The sequence below is a fragment of the Rhineura floridana genome, chromosome 5 (genome assembly GCF_030035675.1).
Source record: "Rhineura floridana isolate rRhiFlo1 chromosome 5, rRhiFlo1.hap2, whole genome shotgun sequence".
Taxonomy (NCBI): Eukaryota; Metazoa; Chordata; class Lepidosauria; order Squamata; family Rhineuridae; genus Rhineura; species Rhineura floridana.
The window spans coordinates 20,947,171-20,967,946 of record NC_084484.1 but is presented as its reverse complement, the minus strand read 5'-3'; the positions used below and the strand labels follow the sequence as shown (position 1 = coordinate 20,967,946).

The 20,776-nt window shown below is 41.8% G+C and overlaps 1 protein-coding gene across 1 annotated transcript in view; it reads left to right on the top strand.

The window, feature by feature from the left end:
• Window positions 1-2,219, top strand: part of KLHL1 (kelch like family member 1) — a 283,389-nt gene extending 281,170 nt beyond the window's left edge. Inside the window, exons 10-11 of the mRNA XM_061629343.1 lie at window positions 1,677-1,848; window positions 2,097-2,219. Coding sequence (XP_061485327.1) covers window positions 1,677-1,848; window positions 2,097-2,219 — 295 coding nt within the window. The remainder of the gene's footprint in view (window positions 1-1,676; window positions 1,849-2,096) is intronic.
• The last annotated feature ends 18,557 nt before the right edge of the window (window positions 2,220-20,776 follow it).

The window sequence follows — 20,776 nt, the reverse complement described above, 5'->3', positions numbered from 1 at the left end:
TACAGTGCTAATGATAAAAATTTAACATTCTTTCCGTATACAAAAAGTTATAAAAATAAATGAAGAAAGTGCTTTACCTGCTTTCACATAAAATAGTAACATCCAATTAAATATTTTAATTTTCCAACTAATGGACAATTGAAAGCAGAAGATATTTTGACAATCAGTATTTAATAGAAGATGGCAATGCTTGGATGTCTTTTAAGACAATAACTATATAATGTAAGGTGGCAATGCTTGGATGTCTTTTAAGACAATAACTATATAATATAAGGTGGCAATGCTTGGATATCTTTTAAGACATACAGTTTAAGAAATAATAATCTTTAATCTGCTGTAGAGAGGTAAGATGTGTGTTTGAAATCCATACTACCTGATGTTTTCATACTTAAATCATGGATCTTAAGATGTTTGTCTCAGAACTAGTTCACATTGATGGGAAATCTGACCAGGTCATATAACAAATTCAATAAGCAAATTGCAGTCATTGAATTTCCCTATTCTTTAGCCAAAGTGATTTAGAATCCAAGATGCGGTGGGGGAAATGTTACCTCACCACTTGCAGAATTCACTGCTACAACAAATAATGATGTGCCCAATAAGCTTATATAGCTTATTAAAAGGATCAAATAAATTCATGAAGGATATGCCCATCACTGGTTAGCCATAATAGCTAAAGGAATTCCATATATGTAGTGACAGTATACCTCCTAATACCAGATAACAAGGGATGTTTTCTTTCCTGCCATGACTGCAATCTTTTAGAGGTGTCTGATTTTCTTCTGTTGAAAGAGAGCCATGGACTAAATGGACCTAAATAACTTGATCAAAAAAAGAAATTATTATATTCATAACTAACATTCAGAGAATGACCTGAAGGCTCATGGCACAATTCTGTTGCTGAAGATGAGCACAGCCAGCCTTGGCCAGTACCTGATTATTTAGGCTGATCTGAACTTCCTGGAGAAAATGTAGCATACAAACGTAATTGTACAAATTTTATACATAGCAGCTGTCTTGATAGTTATAAGCTGTATTACTCTGCACTCATTGCTTGGGGCCAGTTTCTGGTTATATTAATAGCGCTTTTAAATAGTCACACCAGAAAGAGCTCTGAAATACAGGACATTTGAAAATGTGATAGGAGTAAGTCCAATTGTTACCAGTTATTCAGGCAGAAATAGACACTGTCTGTCTGCTCAGACTCCTGGAGCTCTTTCTTCATCTGAGTTGCCAGAGGAAGCTGAAGTGGGGGTTCTGAATTTTGCAAGGCTGTACCTAGAATGTTACAATAAGAGGTTATGTTGGCTCCACCTGGGGCCCTTTAATATATTGGCTTTTTCTGGGAGCCTTTTTAATACATCAGCTGCACCCTTGATGCTAATACCTAAATTACAAATGATAGGGTTCTTCTTTTGAACTATATACTGAGAGCTCACATCTCTCTGGCTCAGTGGACCAACACAGCATATTGGATGATCTGACTCTAGTGGAGCCTTTCCGGAATGGATAGTAGCAAAAAATATTTCATTTACAGTAAGACTTGTCCACCCCTTGCTAAAAAAGAAATCTGTTTAATCAGTGAAAGAATATAATGAAAGAATACAATGATGTTGAATATTAGCTTGATTGCTAGATACATTCTCATGAGATATGCCTTCCCTTTTGTTGTGCAGGTATGATCCAAAAACTGACACTTGGACAATGGTAGCCCCACTGAGCATGCCCCGTGATGCTGTTGGTGTTTGCATCCTTGGTGATAAATTATATGCAGTGGGTGGATATGATGGGCAAACATACCTGAACACCATGGAGTCATATGACCCTCAGACCAATGAATGGACGCAGGTATTTGTGTGGTTTTATGTTTTGTATGGTTTTCACAAAAGACTTGCTGGAACTAGTGGGTAGCCAAGATCCCCACAGCTATGCAATTATAACTGTTATTTAGCCTAGTGTAATGTAAGAGTTCTCCAAAGAGAGACAATATTGTTTCCTAGGGAACAAAGAAAAAGTTCTATGAAATGATGGAAGTGTCTTGTTATCTATATAACCTTATTTGTCAAATCTCTCATTGAAATACTTTTTTTCTTTAGAATTGGACAATACCTCAGCATGAAAAAGTATCAGGACTAATTAAAAGAGTCTCTGATGTATTTGTGATAGAGTTTTTGTCTAGTTTTAGATTTTGTTTCAATAAGATAGAAATTACTTCTTAATAAATACCATTAACTACAATTTGTGGTATGCTAGGACTATTTTTCAAAGTTTTTGTATTGTGTAGTTTTACAGCCTGATCAAAACAATGTTTTCTTGGGAAAAACCCCATTGATTAGAATGGGGCACCTTCCAAGTAAGTATGTTTTGCAGCCCTTGTCCCCCGAACACCTCAGTAAGATATCATTGTTTCCAGGAAATTCAGTCTTGCAGACAAGTGGCATGTCTAAGGCACTCCACTGAGTGGATGCTTGGCTTAATTGGCATTTGAAGCAATGTCTCCCAAGATAATTGTGCCACACATATTGGAGGCAAAAGCCAGTGGTCTCTAAGCAAAGTACAATAGCAACTGGAACCAAGGGGTTGCTGTTATTGTGTCGATTATGGACATTGCTCTGTAAGGCAAGCAAGCCCATGAGTAAGGGTGCAAACTTTATCAAAAAGTCATATTAATGTCCATATATTTTCTATCATCCTTGAAGAGTTTTATTATTCTGCTTGTTTTCACCAGAAGAGAAAGAAGTTACTATGGACAGTGTTAGAATTCGTATTTGCTGTGTAGAAAAAAATGTTCTAACATAAAGCTTTAAAAGTTGCTAGGCATTTATAACAAATACCATAGGTCCAACTTTTCTGTTCCTTAAGATAAAAATATCCCCTTACCTCCCCCTTGATAATTCTGCCACCCTCCAAAGCTTGGAGGTGGGGGTGGCCAGGGTGAGGGCATTTCCTCCCCACAGAGGTACATCTGGTACCTTCGCTATAGAGTTTTTGGTGAATGCTGAAGATGCACCCTCTTAACCGAGGCCTTTGATACCTGAGATGTATATTTTTAGGACCCACCCTACTTCAGTTATTGTAATTTGCTTTAAACTTATAATGTTGTATTTTAAATTGTTCTAACCCAGCCTGGGATCTTAGGGTGAAGAGTGGGTAGTAACTTATCATCATCATCACAATCACAATAATAATAATTGTCCCAGACCTTCCTGAAAGACATAAATATAGGATTAGTTAGTAATTATTATTTATTTTCCTTTCAATACTATTTTTTGTATTCCCTCACTCATTTTGTCTTGAAACTTAAATTAAAAGCTTGAATTGGGTGGTTAATTATCTCGCTAATTCATGATCTGGCTCACCAACTTGCCTACCCATCCGCTTTTAATGTGAGAAAGGGAATCTACTCAAAGGTCTGTCTCTTCTCGTGAAGTAAATTCTACAAATCTGGATTGCATGTGTTCTGATCTGGGATCATTAACCTGTGGATGGGAGCAGGGCTGGTGCCAGGCATGACCTGCACCAGGCCTGCAGTGCTGTAGTCCAACACACACACCCAATACAGGTGGTGTGGGGCTAATAAGCTTGCCCACACACCCCACCTACCTTTTGTGTCGTGTGAATGACATGCATGAGTAGCACACATGCCTGCCATCAACCAAGAGGGTAGAGGGAGCATCAGCCCCTTAGGGAAGCCCCACCTCCATCTTCAGTGATGACAGACATGCGTGCACAGCATGCACGGCATTCAAGCTGATGGAAGAGGTAGGTGGGGTACGGAGACAGGCTTATTGAAGCCCAAATTGTCTGTATTGGGGGGGTGCCTGGGAGCTTCCTCTCTGCTATCTGTGGCAGGGTCAGGCTGCTGGACCCCACATTGCCATGGATTACAGAACGGGAGTACCACCCTCCCACCCTAAGAAGGAACCCTGTGGGCTGCAGGGGCCCTTGGCCAGGGCCCAACCTGGCCGCCCTCTGGCACTGGCCCTGGGTGGGAGTTAGTTATTGAAGGTTGTGCCTCTCAGCCTGTTCTGCCTCACAAGAAAGGCAGGAGCAAGTGGCCCTTTTTTGTTATGGCATTTCCTGAAATCACACCTTTCACATATAAACTTCAGGGCATAAGGGAAGGCAATTCTGGCCTAATGTGTCAATGATTTAGCTTATTGCTCACTCCACTATTGGCTTTACATTTCACCATTTATTTTGTTCTCAATATTATAGGAAGAATTTCAGTAAGTATAAATGTCACATAAATAAAAATGTGATACATGATATGCAGTGAATTTAAACCAATATCTTTCATTGTGTTCTAGTGGGAAATAGTTGCAATACCAGAGTTCCCAACAGTTGAAATTACTATTATTTGTTTAATTTTCAGACTCCAGATTGCACAAGTACACTTTTTACTTGGGCATTTCTTTTCATGTCAGTTTTTTTAAAAGCACTTACTACTTAAGTGTAGAGAACATTAAAATGTTCCTTAAAATTTAATGAATTATATTCTGTTCTGTACTTCTATTCCATTTAGTCCTTAGCGGGGGGAGGTTGCTTTGTTTGTTGATCTTTACATCTGATTTTATAGTTAATTTTATCTGATTTTATCTTAATTGTATTTGTTTAGTTTGATACACCACTTAGACACAATTGTAACTAAGTGGTATATACATTGTCTAAATAAATAAACACACATAATTTTATCAAGTATAGTTTTATGCTAAAAGTGACCTTAGGTATGATAACTTGACTAAATTTTGCATTTTGAAGGAGGAGGTCAGTTTTGTTGTTAAAATGTGTTAATAAACAATATTAGGACTTATGGCTCCAATCCTTCCCTGCAGGGGTGGTGGACAGATTAAGATGGTCTGCCCTCAGAGCCTAATGGAATCCACTGGATTCCTGAATGCCCTGGGGGAGTTCCCAATAGAGCAGGTGATCCTGTTGAAGCCCTTGTCACGCTGTGGAACAGCAAGGTGTGTCAGGCTGTTGACACGGTTGCCCCCGAGCGTCCTCTCCAGCATTGTGGTGCCCGGATTGCACCTTGGTACACCAGTGAGCTAAGGGCAATGAAACAGGCTGGAAGACAGCTAGAGTGCAAGTGGAGAAAGACGTGCTGTGAGGCTGATCTGGCATGAGTAAAACATCATAACCGTGCCTACTGTGTGGTGGTGAGGGCGGCGAAGAAGGCCCACTTCTCTGCCTCCATCGCATCCTCAAGTAGCCGTTCAGTGGAGTTTTTCCATATTGTCAAGCATCTGATGACATCAGCTCCAGGAAATGGAGTTTTAGACCCTTCAGAGGCTCACTGTGAATTGTTTGCAAGGCAATTTGAAGGTAAAGTTACTCACCTCCATAGCAGTCTTGATGCCCCCTCCACATCTACTGTAATCCCCAATGAGGTGTCCAGTGCAATGTCTGCTGCAACTTCTTGGGAATGGTTTCAGTTGATGCAGCCTGATGACATAGACAAGGTGCTTGCGATGATGTGGCCAGCAACGTGTCCTCTCGACCCTTGCCCTTCTTGGCTTATTAAAGCTTGCTGAGGGGGGTTGACTGAGTGGATCCAGGGTGTGGTCAATGCATCATTGTGGAAGGGAGTGGTTCCAGCCATCTTGAAAGAGGCAGTGATCCGACCACTCCTGAAAAAGCCCACCCTGGACCCATTGGTTTGTGACAACTACCGACCTGTTGCAAATACCCCCTTTTTAGGGAAGGTGATTGAGAGGGTTGTGGCACAGCAATTGCAAGTACTCCTGGATGAAACAGATTATCTTGACCCATCCCAGTCTGGGTTCAGGCCTGGTTATGGGACTGAATCAGCCTTGGTTGCCCTGATGGATGACCTTTATCGGGATAAAGACGGGGAGTGTGACCCTGCTATTCTTACTTGATCTCTCAGCGGCTTTTGATACCATTGACCATGGTATCCTTCTGGGCTGATTTGGTGAGCTGGGTATTGGAGGCACTGTTTTACAGTGGTTCCGATCCTATCTCCAGGGTCGCTCTCAGAGGATAGCATTGGGTGACTGTCTTTCAGCCCCCTGGCAGTTGTGCTGTGGGGTGCCGCAGGGTAAAATCTTGTCCTCCATGCTGTTTAACATCTATATGAAGCCCTTGGGAGTGGCCATCAGGAACTTTGGGGCAAGGTGTCAGCAGTATGCTGACAATACCCAGCTCTATTATCCATAACATCTGAATCAGGAGAGGCTGTGCAAGACCTGGACCACTGCCTGGACTCGGTGGTGGGCTGGATGAGGGCCAATAAAGTGAGTCTGCGCCCTAGCAAGACAGAGGCACTGTGGGTTGGTGGTTCCCGAGTTTGCATATTTGGACAGTTGCCTGCTTTAGATGGGGCCATACTCCCTGTGAAAGAGCAGGTCCGTAGTCTGGGGGTACTCCTGGATCCATCTTTGTCGCTAGAGTCCCAGGTGACCTCCGTGGCTAGGAGTGACTTTTGTTAGCTTTGGCTGGTAAGACAGCTGTGACAGTTTCTGGACAAGGATAGCATGACCACTGTTGTCCATGCACAGGTAACCTCCAGGCTGGATTACTGTAATGTGCTCTATGTGAGGCTGCCCTTGAGGTTGGTCCAGAAGCTGCAGCTGGTGCAAAATGCGATGGCAAGACTCCTCACTGGGGCAGGGTATCACCAACCTGTCACCTCGCTGCTGAAAGAATTGCACTGGCTGCCCATTTGCTACCGGGCCAAGTTCAAGGTTCTAGCTTTGGTGTACAAAGCCCTATACAGCTCGGGGCCAGGATACCTGAAAGACTGTCTTACATTATATACCCAGTCGATCACTGCGCTCTGCAGGTGAGGGTCTCCTGCAGACACCACCTTATCAGGAGGTTCATTCTGCACAATATAGTCTGTGTCTGTGTTAGAATTGCTTTTTAAGCAGGGGGAAAAAACAGTTTTCTGAGATTGCAATGGGATCCAGCTATTGCCTGGTGGTCAACAAATCACAACCCTGACTTCACTTATTGGCTACAAACCTGAAAGGGTGGGGTTAGAGCAGCCAGCTACAAGCTCATTTAACAGAAGTTGTGGGGGGCAGCTGATGTTTTGGTGTATATTTTGTGAACCAGACAACTTAGAAACTTATTTTTTTAAGAAATGAAAGCTGAGATTCTGGAGATTAAGGTGAATCACCTGGAGAGGACTCCAAAAATCTGAAGAGTCCGGGTAAAAACTGGAGACCTGACAACCCTGTACATCAGGTGAATTCATGACAGGTCTGGCGCTAGCACATGGCCAGTTGAGCACTGGCCTGAGGGCCCAGGATCTCACACAGGGCCCCAGGGGGCTTCCCAGGATACGTTCAGGAGAGAAGCAGTAAGAAGTGGTGCAGATAAGCTAAGGTGCTGCCCAGCCTGTCCCAAGTATCAGGCATGGGAGGAGAGGCGGAGCTTCCTGGCCTCTAGAAGCAGAAGCAAGGCAATGCTGAGAGGAGGGATTGGCTGGAAAACCATGTCTATTCTAATGTCATCTCAGAGGTAAGCCCTGTTGAATTCAGAAGGGCTTCCTCCCAGGTAAATATAGGTAGACTTGCAGCCTAAGAGTGGGATGAGGAGCTTGGAAGGAAGGTAAGAAGGCTTTCCCGGTTTTCTTAGGCTGGAGTCCAAAAATATCTACTCAGAAGTAAGCTGCAATGGCTTCAATGAGGATTACTCCCAGCTAAATGTGCATTGGATTGCAGTCTTAATTACATAATAATTATTGCCTCCCCATCCCCTTATTGCCGTTGATAGTTGCTGTGTGTGTGCCCATGCACGTGCATTAAGACCTTCCCTCTTCTTTTACAGGCAAACTTCCATTGTTCAGGTCTGTACTGGGGCTTTTGTATATGAATTCCCTTTCTTCCCCCCCCATCGCCTCCCCCCCTTAGTTGTAGCTTGGAAGCTCCTATTATTATTTTCATTTATATCCTGCTTTTTCTATAAGGAGCTCAAAGATGGTTCTTCCCCTTCTCATTACCCCTGTGATTTAGGTTATTTTTAAAATTTTATTTATTATTTGATTTATATCTCACCCTTCCTCCCACCAAGAGCTCAGGGTGGCAAACAAAAGCACTAAAAACACTTTAAAAATCATAAAAACAGACACTGAAATACATTAAAACAAAACAACTTTAAAATACTTTTTAAAAAACCTTTGAAGACTTTTTTTTTTACAAAAAGGTTAAAAAGCATTGTTTTTTAAAAGAAGGTTTAAAAGCATATTAAAAAGCAATTCCAACACAGAAGCAGACTGTTACACTGAACAGGTTATGCAGAGAGACAGTTACTTGCCCAAGGTCACCCAGTGAGTTTCATGGCTGAACAGGGATTCGAAACCAGGTCTGACAGGAGGTCCTAGTTATCATTTTTCTCTTTAACTTGGAAACTTGTACATTTGTAATGCCTGATGGTAAGAGAGCATGTTCAAAGACTGAGGGTAGAAACAAGCTCACTGCTCTTCTGGTTCCAGTGCATCTCCACTTCTTTCTTCTGAAAACAGGGGCACATGATTCTGGTCAAACCCCGCCCTTTTCTCTATAAAACCTGGTGGGAGCAGCTTGAGAGCTGCTTTTTTTTTTAATTGCTTCAAAGAGATTTTGCAAATGATCGGCAGATCAATCGTTCCCGCTCCAAGTGTGGCTAATGGAAACGCTTTGATCTGGTGACTAGCGTGTTTACAGCCTAATAGCTTGTCCCTACAAAGCCCCCCTTTTTAGTCCTTCATACAAAATGCTATATTAGTAGTCCTAATAGCATTAAATCTCTACAAGTGCTTTGTGTTTATCCTGTACTACATGTGAAAGGTGATTCCTCTTAATAGACATTTTTATGAGAGTTTCTGGTGGACTGATGCATGCTGGAGTATTGTGTTGCATTTGCATTTATATGGATCTACAGTATCTGAATTTTTTTATTTTCACTGCATGTAAGCCCTGTGATGTGGAAGTATCCTTTAGTGTCATTTTTGTACACTTAACATATAGGTAAACTGTAGCTGAATTATTCTGAATGCTTTTTTTTCTTTTTGAGAAATTGAATTTTAACTTTTTAAAAATAGTATTTGTTTAAGAGGGCAACCTTTCATCTACTGTTCTGTCCTTGGCTTGTCCTAGTAACTCAGCACAGTTGAGTAAGTTGTGAGTGCAGGAAAAAGGCCATTGCAACATCTGCCTTGCATGTAGAAGGTCCCTCAGGTTCAGTACCCAATGACATCTCCAAGTAGGAGAGATACCATCAGGGGCTGAACCTTCTAGGAGAGACTCCTTCCTGAAACTCTGGAGAGCTGCTGCCACTCAGTGAAGACAGTACTGGATTAGATGCACCAATGATCTGACACAGTATAAGCCAATGGAAAATCCTGGTGGAGAATTGAAATGTCTATTTGAAGTACTTTTTTCAAAGATCTTTGCAAATGACAGGAAAGGATGAATTCAACCCCCCCACACACACACACACTTTTTTGTCTGTGAAAACGTTAAAGTAGATAAGTGAACAGAAACAGCAAAAAATTAGAAGTATTTATTTATTTAAAATATTTCTATCCCACCCTTAGAACATAAGAAGAGCCTGCTGGATCAGGCCAGTGGCCCATCTAGTCCAGCATCCTGTTCTCACAGTGGCCAACCAGGTGCCTGGGGGAAGCCCGCAAGCAGGACCCGAGTGCAAGAACACTCTCCCCTCCTGAGGCTTCCAGCAACTGGTTTTCAGAAGCATGCTGCCTCTGACTAGGGTGGCAGAGCACAGCCATCACAGCTAGTAGCCATTGATAGCCCTGTCCTCCATGAATTTGTCTAATCTTCTTTTAAAGCCATCCAAGCTGATGGCCATTACTGCATCTTGTGGGAGCAAATTCCATAGTTTAACTATGCGCTGAGTAAAGAAGTACTTCCTTTTGTCTGTCCTGAATCTTCCAACATTCAGCTTCTTTGAATGTCCATGAGTTCTAGTATTATGAGAGAGGGAGAAGAACTTTTCTCTATCCACTTTCTCAATGCCATGCATAATTTTATACACTTCTATCATGTCTCCTCTGACCCGCCTTTTCTCTAAACTAAAAAGCCCCAAATGCTGCAACCTTTCCTCGTAAGGGAGTCGCTCCATCCCCTTGATCATTCTGGTTGCCCTCTTCTGAACCTTTTCCAACTCTATAATATCCTTTTTGAGATGAGGCGACCAGAACTGTACACAGTATTCCAAATGCGGCTGCACCATACATTTATACAACGGCATTATGATATCGGCTGTTTTATTTTCAGTACCTTTCCTAATTATCGCTAGCATGGAATTTGCCTTTTTCACAGCTGCCGCACACTGGGTCGACATTTTCATCGTGCTGTCCACTACAACCCCGAGGTCTCTCTCCTGGTCGGTCACCGCCAGTTCAGACCCCATGAGCGTATATGTGAAATTCAGATTTTTTGCTCCAATATGCATAATTTTACACTTGTTTATATTGAATTGCATTTGCCATTTTTCTGCCCATTCACTCAGTTTGGAGATGTCTTTTTGGAGCTCTTCACAATCCCTTTTTGTTTTAACAACCCTGAACAATTTAGTGTCACCAGCAAACTTGGCCACTTCACTGCTCACTCCTAATTCTAGGTCATTAATGAACAAGTTGAAAAGTACAGGTCCCAATACCGATCCTTGAGGGACTCCACTTTCTACAGCCCTCCATTGGGAGAACTGTCCGTTTATTCCTACTCTCTGCTTTCTGCTTCTTAACCAATTCCTTATCCACAAAAGGACCTCTCCTCTTATTCCATGACTGCTAAGCTTCCTCAGAAGCCTTTGGTGAGGTACCTTGTCAAACGCTTTTTGAAACTCTAAGTACACTATGTCCACTGGATCACCTCTATCTATATGCTTGTTGACACTCTCAAAGAATTCTAATAGGTTACTGAGACAGGACTTTCCCTTGCAGAAGCCATGCTGGCTCTGCTTCAGCAAGGCTTGTTCTTCTATGTGCTTAGTTAATCTAGCTTTAATCATACTTTCTACCACTTTTCCAGGGACAGAAGTTAAGCTAACTGGCCTGTAATTTCCGGGATCCCCTCTGGATCCCTTTTTGAAGATTGGCGTTACATTTGCCACTTTCCAGTCCTCAGGCACGGAGGAGGACCCTAGGGACAAGTTACATATTTTAGTTAGAAGATCAGCAATTTCACATTTGAGTTCTTTGAGAACTCTCGGGTGGATGCCATCCGGGCCCGGTGATTTGTCAGTTTTTATATTGTCCATTAAGCCTAGAACTTCCTCTCTCGTTACCACTATTTGTCTCAGTTCCTCAGAATCCCTTCCTGCAAATGTTAGTTCAGGTTCAGGGATCTGCCCTATATCTTCCACTGTGAAGACAGATGCAAAGAATTCATTTTCTCTGCAATCTCCTTATCGTTCTTTAGTACACCTTTGACTCCCTTATCATCCAAGGGTCCAATCGTCTCCCTAGATGGTCTCCTGCTTTGAATGTATTTATAGAATTTTTTGTTGTTGGTTTTTATGTTCTTAGCAATGTGCTCCTCAAATTCTTTTTTAGCATCCCTTATTGTCTTCTTGCATTTCTTTTGCCAGAGTTTGTGTTCTTTTTTATTTTCTTCATTCGGAAAAGACTTCCATTTTTTGAAGGAAGACTTTTTGCCTCTAAGAGCTTCCTTGACTTTGCTCGTTAACCATGCTGGCATCTTCTTGGCCCTGGTGGTACCTTTTTTGATCTGCAGTATGCACTCCAGTTGAGCTTCTAATATAGTGTTTTTAAACAACTTCCAAGCATTTTCGAGTGATGTGACCCTCTGGACTTTGTTTTTCAGCTTTCTTTTTACCAATCCCCTCATTTTTGTGAAGTTTCCTCTTTTGAAGTCAAATGTGACCGTGTTGGATTTTCTTGGCAATTGGCCAGTTACATGTATGTTTAATTTAATAGCACTGTGGTCACTGCTCCCAATCGGTTCAACAACACTTACATCTCGCACCAGGTCCCGGTCCCCACTGAGGATTAAGTCCAGGGTTGCCGTCCCTCTGGTCGGTTCCATGACCAACTGGTCTAGGGAATAGTCATTTAGAATATCTAGAAACTTTGCTTCTTTGTCATGACTGGAACACATATGCAGCCAGTCTATGTCCGGGTAGTTGAAGTCACCCATTACTACCACATTTCCTAGTTTGGATGCTTCCTCAATTTCATATCTCATCTCAAGGTCTCCCTGAGCATTTTGATCAGGGGGACGATAGATCGTTCCCAGTATTAAGTCCCTCCTGGGGCATGGTATCACCACCCACAACGATTCTGTGGAGGAGTCTGCCTCTTTGGGGGTTTTGAGCTTGCTGGATTCAATGCCTTCTTTCACATATAGAGCAACTCCGCCACCAATGCGTCCTTCCCTGTCCTTCCGATATAGTTTATATCCAGGGATAACCGTATCCCACTGGTTTTCTCCATTCCACCAGGTCTCGGTTATGCTCACTATATCAATGCTCTCCTCTAAGACCAAGCACTCCAGTTCTCCCATCTTTGTTCGCAGGCTCCTAGCATTAGCGTAGAGGCACTTGTAAGCACCCTTCTACCCTATAATAGGGCACTCAGGGCAGCTTACAATAGAATCGAACACATATATAATAAATGTGTACACAATAAAGATCACAGAAACATTAAAATTAATTAAAATACAATATATATATATATATGGTCTCCAGAAAACTATCAGGGAGGGAGAAGAACAGGCTTCTTGGGGTAGGGTATTCCAAAGCTTGGGGGCCACAGCTGAAAATACTCTCTCCCATGTGCCTGTCAGTCTAACTTCTTTCATTCCAGGCATGTAGAGGAGACTAGAGGCAAATGATCTTAAATCCCGGGCAGGTACATATGGGTATAAGCGGTCCCTCAGGTACATTGGTCCAAGGCCATTTAGGGCTTTAAAGGTCAGAACCAGCACTTTGAACTGGGTTTGGAAACAAATTGGGAGCCTGTGGAGTCAATAAAGCACAGGGGTGATATGCTCCCTGCGCCATGCTCTAGTTAACATTCTGGCTGCTGCATTTTGAACCAACTGTAATTTCCAAACCATTTTCAAAGGCAGCACCACATAGTGTGTGTTACACTAATCAAGCCTTGATGTCACCAATGCATGTGTCACTGTGGCCAAGTCAACTGCTTCCAAGAATGGACGCAGCTGGTAGAACAGTTTGAGTTGCCCAAAAGCACTCCTGGCTACCGCAGCTACCTGATATTCAAGCAGCAAGGCAGGATCCAGGAGGACTCCCAAACTGCGGTCCTGCTTCTTCAAGGGGAGTGCAATCCCATCCAGAATAGGTTATAACCCTATCCCTGGCACAGTTTTCTCCTTGACCAGCAACACTTCCATCTTGTCTGGATTAAGTTTCAGTTTGTTAGCCCACACCCAGCCCTTCATAGCCTTCAGGCACTCCCTCCTTGCAATCAGGTGGTAGGGAGAGACAGAGTGTCATCAGCATATTGATGACATTGTACTCCAAATCTCTGGATGACATCTCCCAGCAAGTTCATATAAATGTTAGAGAACATGGAAAACAGAATGGAACCCTGCAGTATGCCTTATGCCAATGGCCAAGGGGTCGAGCAGTAGCCTCCCAGTACCACGTTTTGGGTCCTGTCCATCAGGTAGGACCAGAGCCACCATAAAATGATGCCTTCCAATCCCATCCCAGCTAGATGGCCCAGAAGGATACCATTGCCTATGGTATCAAAGGCCGCCGAGAGGTCCAGCAGCACCAACAGGGATACACTCCTCCTATCTGATGCCCGGCATAGGTCACCAAGCAGGGCGACCAAGGTAGTCTCTGTCCCATGACCAGGCCTGAAGCCTGATTGAAAAGGGTCTAGATCAGCCTTTCCCAACCACTGTGCCTCCAGATGTTGTTGGACCACAACTCCCATCAGCCTCAGCCAGCATTGCCAATGGTCAGAAAAGATGGGAATTGTGGTCCAACAACATCTGGAGACACAGTGGTTGGGAAAGGCTGGTCTAGATAATCTGATTCATTCAGGAAAACTTGGAGCTGAGTAGCCACTACCTTCTTAATCACCTTGCCCAAAATGGGGATATTAGAGACAGGGCAGAAGTTGTTAAGATCCACAGAGTCTAACAAAGGCATGGACAGATATGTTTCAAGGAGGGTTTTGAATATAGAAACAAAGATAAGACTGTAAGATTTGTTGCATATTTTCCCTATAATGAAGATATCTTCATTTAATGTTTCACACTTGTAAGTTTGTCTCCATCTGTCCACCATCTCCAAATTCACTGAACCTGCTCATGTGTGCTTTCACACTGCTTTATTCTGTTATTCTGACAATTTCTTACCTGGTAATTTGCACATTATATTTGAGCTTTCACACGACATACCAGGTAGCTCCAGAATTCTGGTGGAATGTAGTGCAAGTGTAGCACTAATTTCTGCAATAAATGATACCAGAAATAATCCATTAGCAAGGCTGGGAACCCGGAAGATCATGGGAATGTTTCACTAGCTGCTGCCACTCACGTGACAGGCATCCCAGCATGCAGTGCATTCCCGCCCTTTAGTTGCACAGTTGTTGTTGTTTTGCCTGATGAACGTTGTACTGGTATTCTGGCATCGGTGCAGACAGCAGCAGCATTTCCCACACACCCCTGTCTTGATACAACTAAAACAATTTAAAAAGTCAGATCCTAAAGGGAGAGGGCTTGCATGGCGACAGGACAAGATCTTAGACCTCCTACACAGTGGGGAACAGTGCACATGGGTGAGGGTCGAAAACAAGCGGTGTGAAAGACAGTTGCGCAAAATGCCGCTATATCGGCTGAAAAAGTACTGTTCCTTATCGCAAGAGATACTGCAGTGTGAAAGGGATTTTAGAAATCGGGACAGAAGCGCTACCTTTTTAATCCGTTAAACTAGTGCTATTAGCCCCGTGTGTGAAAGCAGCCCAGGAATGTTAAATCCCAAGCTGGAAGAGAGAGAGAAGAAATAATGTGCTGCCTCTGGGGCACTTGCGACCTGTCTGTCAATCTGGGAAGAAAGCTCTTAACTCAGCCTTCTTTAGGTATTGCAATGGTGAAAATAAAGTCTGGCTGACTCTGTGAAGACTTGAGTTTCTTGGGGACAACCACAGGTGCCTCTGTATTCATGTGATTGTTCACATGGAAATGTATATGGAAGCATGGCACAGATGTGGGCTACACGTGGGAGGGACGGAAAGCGAGAGGAATGGAGATGGGACAAAGAAGGCAGAAGTGCCTAGGAAGAAAAGGTGTACATGAATTAAGAGCCATGGAAAAGAAACTGGAATAGCACTATTTTAGGGATCTACAGAAAAAGGAGGCAGCAGAGGACAAATGAAGAAAAACAAGGATATCAGGGGGCTGAAGAAAAAAGGGCTGCTGAGCAAGCACCCAGAGACAAGCAGACAACAGACGGAAAAATAAGGAAAGATGGGGTCTATGAAGGGAGGACTGGAGAAGCAGAAACTGGTGGTAAAAGAGGTGGTACAGACCCTGCAGAGAACACAGGATAGACATTTGTAGCCTTTCTAGGACATAAGGCATGCAAGCCTGATCTAAGTTGTCAGAGTGAGTCAAATTAGCATTTCTTCTAATAAATTGGCACATTAACAGCTTGATTATTTACCACTTAGATATTTTCAGATGCCAGCAGTGAGGGGAATTGATAAAATTAAAATACAGTTATTTAAAAAGTGATAAAACTAATTGAATTGCTTAAAAGGAAAAGTGTGGTACACATAACTCAACAAAGTACTGCACGAGTGAACACTCCAGTTAGTAGCAACTTCATCTTTCTCAAAAACAGACATTTTCTGATACACGACTGACTTCCAGAATGCTTCCATTTCAAAGTATATGTAAAGCAGTCCTATGTCCCCTGGCAAATAAAAGGAATGATAAATTAGCTAGATAGCTCAGTGCATAATATATTCCCTGTGACTGGAGTATGAGAGGATCCCAAACAATGACTGTGGTCCAAAGGGTTACTTCAGTACTTCAAGTTCTTGTCAACTCTCAGAGGAATTCTTGATGTTTTTCTTTTTCACACTTCACTCCCTGTGTAGCCATGCGTTGTCACAAAGTATTTTTGAAACTCCCTTCAGTTTCAAAAGCAGCTTGCCGTGTGGCATTTGCTTTTTTGAAAGAGAGAGAATGCAAAAAAACTTCCCAAATCCCCCTTGGACTCATTGAGCTAGTAGTTCTTTGGATACTGGCCAAAAATAACAATTTTATACTCCATCAATAGTTCAGAAATTATAGGAAAACTAAGGCACTATATTTATGCAACTCTCACTGAGACTAATGGAATACATGCCAGGAAAACCACATGTAGGTTAAGACTTTCATAACAAAGCCCGTTAACATTGAATCTGCTTGGGCTGTTAAGATTTTCAGGACAGGCCCTTCTCTCCAGCTGGCTTCAGGTGTTCACTTGAACATGCAAATGGTTAAACCAACTATGCCTGGGGTGTGTGTGCATGCAAGCCCCTCTCCCAGCATCCCCAGGTGTACCAGCTGGTCTTTAAATCATTACGCAGTTAGAACAAAGGTCTGAAGGGTTTTTAAAAGCACATTATGGGAACATCTGAACTGTGTTTGACAGGACCTTGAGAGAAGACCTTTCCGACGGTTGCTCCCAGACTCTGGGACTTCATCTAGCTCACTGTCTGTTTGCCACCAACTGGCACATAAGATATTATTCAGAAAGGCTTTTGGTCTGACAAGGAGATTTGTTTACAGCACTGTTAAGTATTGTGATTTGTTCAAATGTCTGCAGTTTTTATTGATGTGTTTTATTAGCCCTGTTTTTATGTTATTTTGATGGTTATTCTGCATTTGGATTTTAAGCTGCTAGCCACTTTGAGCAACACTTTGTGGAAAGGTGGGATATAAATCTGACAAATAAATAATTAAATTGATATCACAGTTCTACTCTAGAATAAATTATTGTCATATTTTAATTGTTTGATTATGTCCCTCATAAATTAATAAATTGTTTATAATTGTTCTATTGATCACTGACCAATAAAATTAGTTAACTCAAATAAAACAATGTATCTACTTAATACAATTAAAAAAACAGATACATATAAATATATATTAATTCCCTGAAGAAGCCCCGGAAAATGTCTCCTGATCTGCGTTGATGTCAAATCCCCCCCCCGCCCCCGCAACCCTCTTAGTAATATGGGAGGAACCATCCCTTACAAAGTACCAAATCAGGAGATCTCCCCAGATGAGTTTTTAATAAAGGGATAATAAACCTCTCTCTGCACTCGCTATACAGGTCACAGTACAGAAGAACATGATCAACAGGCTCTATGGCTGTAGCTCCAGCACAAACAGAAATGTTCATTAACCAGCATCTCGTTAAATCATCCACTTAACAGTGCAGAGGGCAGCACATTAAAATGAACGTGCATAAATACTGTCCTATACTTGGAGACAGTGAATGTATACATGTATGAAACTGTAATGGTTCCATAATTTAAAGAGTTATTAAAGAGTAATGGAGAACAGGATTGGTTAGCTGCGGTTCTCAGATACGGTACATCTTTATATCCCTCATAGTGGTTGTGGAAATGAGGAACTGAATGAGGAACTCCAACCCTAGCTTGTAACATCATTACTAATGCAGTGCTTCCATCTACAAGTATGGTAACAAGAAGAATGTAGCAATATCAGGTTTCCTGAATAATGTATTAATGAGTTGTCTGTTGTTCATTTGATGCCCCAGTACATTCCACAAGACTGCAGCCTTTTCATTCCTGAATGTAGACTCTCAAGTTAATATTTGTTTCTTTTCTGCAGATGGCATCTCTAAATATCGGAAGAGCTGGGGCCTGTGTTGTAGTCATAAAGTAACTGTGACTTCATCAGTGGCAGATTTTATTGACTTCTAGGTGGATTTTTCTGTCAGAGAAACAAGAACACAAACTTTGTTGAGCATAAAGATCGATAAATACACTCAGCACTCTGTTGAGCACAACTTGAAGAAGTTTAAAATGGGGATGAAAAAAATGAGGATTTGATGCCTTTTCCAATCATTAGACACTGCTTGGTGGCTGAACAAGGGGAAAAAATAACCTGTTCTAGGAGCCAATATATGAACATAAAAGGTGCAAGTTCAGATACTGCTCTACAGACTGTGCAAAGCAGACAGAGCAAACTGGAATGTCCAAGACCAACTCTTCAAAAGGACTGGAGCAGCCTAATGAATAGCACTAGACATTTTAACTCTGGAAACATCATAGCACACTGTCACTTTTTAAACCATAGTTTTATTAAAGAAAATGTAGGTAACTTATTTTCTCTCGCTTGCTCGCTTTCTTTCTCTCTCTCAAGGCCTTATCTTCAAATGGTTTACGCTCTTGGCCATTTACTCAGACAATAAAAGGAGAAAATCTGTTTCCTCCTTAAAGTAATGAATCAAAGTTGGAAAGGCTTAGCTCTCTTTCCTCATCAGGAAAGATTAATCATTAACACCATAATGATTGTTTCTCTGATAATGGACTGTCCCTCCCACTAGAATTATGCATCATCTCTGAGATTGCACTGATGTTGTATTCTGCGTGTTTGGGAAACATCTCAATACAGAGAGAAGACTGAGCCTTTTGGTCCAATGGGGCTTCACTACAGAAAAGGAGATCCAAAGGAACACTTTCACAAATCTACCTTAACTTCTTATTAAAGCATGTGAATTCTTGTCTCTTTCAGTGCTTTTACACTTCTCCTGCATGTGAGAAGTTTGTGGAAGACGGAAAAACTATAGCTTCTACTTCATAATATTATGTAAAGATAACATGCAACAAGGCAGCTCCATTGGGGCCTAGAAATGCAGTAAGAGAGACAAAAATGTTATAATGCTTCAATGTGTTTTCAGCTCTCATCATTGTTCTAATCGAACTAAGCTTAATTTTAATTATCATGAAGACCCTCCATTTATTGCTGCAAGTTATTGAAACTAAGGGGCAAGCTAGTTATTACATGGCAGAGGAGTATAACAACCTCCTGACCTGTTTCAAAATATGAAAATCAGTCAAAGGAAGCTGCCAGGTTGGGTGGAGAAATAGCAAAGGAACTGTTTAACCCTTTTTCATCTAGACATTTTTCTGTTAAAATCCCTACCACCAAGCTGCTTTTCCAGCCAGGGCAAAAAAAATAGATTTTCTTCCATAGGTAGAAAAGCACCTGGGAGGAAATATTGAGTGGCAGAATAGCCAGAGGAGAAAGGTAAGTAGCCCATTCACCACCATTCCTTAGCTCAAACTGGCAGATTCCCACAGTTCTTGTTACTTGAAACAAGAAGACTGTTTCATAAGTATGTTGTGTAATATCTAGTTTGTCCCTGAGGGATAATGCATCAGCGTGTATATAAAAAAATAGAAACCAGGTTGTTTGGCATAATGTGTCTCAGCAGCAGAGCACCTGCTTTGCATGTATGAAATCCAGTAGGAAGTCAAACTGTGTGAATCACTTTGCCTTTGCAAAGTTCTGCTTTGAATGCGAATAAGCTGCAGAAGTCATATTGTTGTGGTTACTAAATGCCCTCAGACCTTATATGAACATCACTGTTGGCTGTAGTATGTCATAAGCATGATTGAACTCTCATCTCAAAGCACCAACATAAGTTTGGTTCCACTAGTATGTGTAGGAGAGTCAAATTTCATGAATGAGCTCAATTGTAGCAGGAATAAAACTTTGTGTGAAGATCTGTCAGTTCTCTTATTCAGCAAGTTTGGGAATGAAAAGTGTGAGATTTTCCCATTGACAACCATTTGCTAGCTAAATAAAATATTTGTGTCCCAATTATTCTGGCTGATCACATTTTTTTCATTTTCCAGACAAGTACAAGTAGTACATAAAATGTGGGATAGCATAATGTGAATTCTGTAATTTATTTGTTATCTGAATTTGATAATAAGAAATGAACAGGAAATAATGTGTTTCAGTTCTCATGAAGCTAAAAGGCTAAAGAGTGGGCTGTGCACTAGTCTAACTTGTGTGAAAAAAGAGGCATCCCTCCCAGCAAAAGTCTAGGATGCCACATAACCCAGAAGACCACATCTACTTGTTAACTATATTTTCTAATCAGAGTTTGGTTCCATGCACATCAATCAATTAATGTGCTGTCATTTCTACTTAGCTAGGGGCTGAAAGATTTAAAAATCCAGATAGATAAGTAAGAGACAAAATCACTATAATTTACTTCTCCCTAGGGCTTATCCTACTGTTGATCCATACATCAGACTTCCCATGCTACTTGGCCCATAAACACCAGAATTTACTGATACTTTTTATCTGCCCCAAAAAAGTATTTCTGCTTGAGCAGAGCAATTTGGAACTTGGGCAAATAAAACATCTTGTAATTGTTTGCCAAATCCAGTCTCCATCATTCATGAAATCTTCAGGTATCGCTGGATATGATGATGATGTCTCTTATTACCTGAAGGTCTCGAAGCGACTTACAACATTGTTAAAAACACATATCAATCTATCATACAATAAAAACAAAACAATAAAACAACAACCATTCCCATACAGCCACAGAAAGCTTTGGCAGACACTAATATCAAATGAAATCATCAGGGCTGGCGCTAGGCATGTCGGGGCCCTTGGGCACTAGCTTGCTTGGGCCCTGGCACACACGTGTGTGCGTGCCCCACCTACCTGTCTCTCCTGTCTTTTGCAGCTGTGCGCACTGGGCTGCCATTAACCAAGATGGCAGCCAAGGTTTCCCTAAGGGGCTGAAGCACATCCCTGCC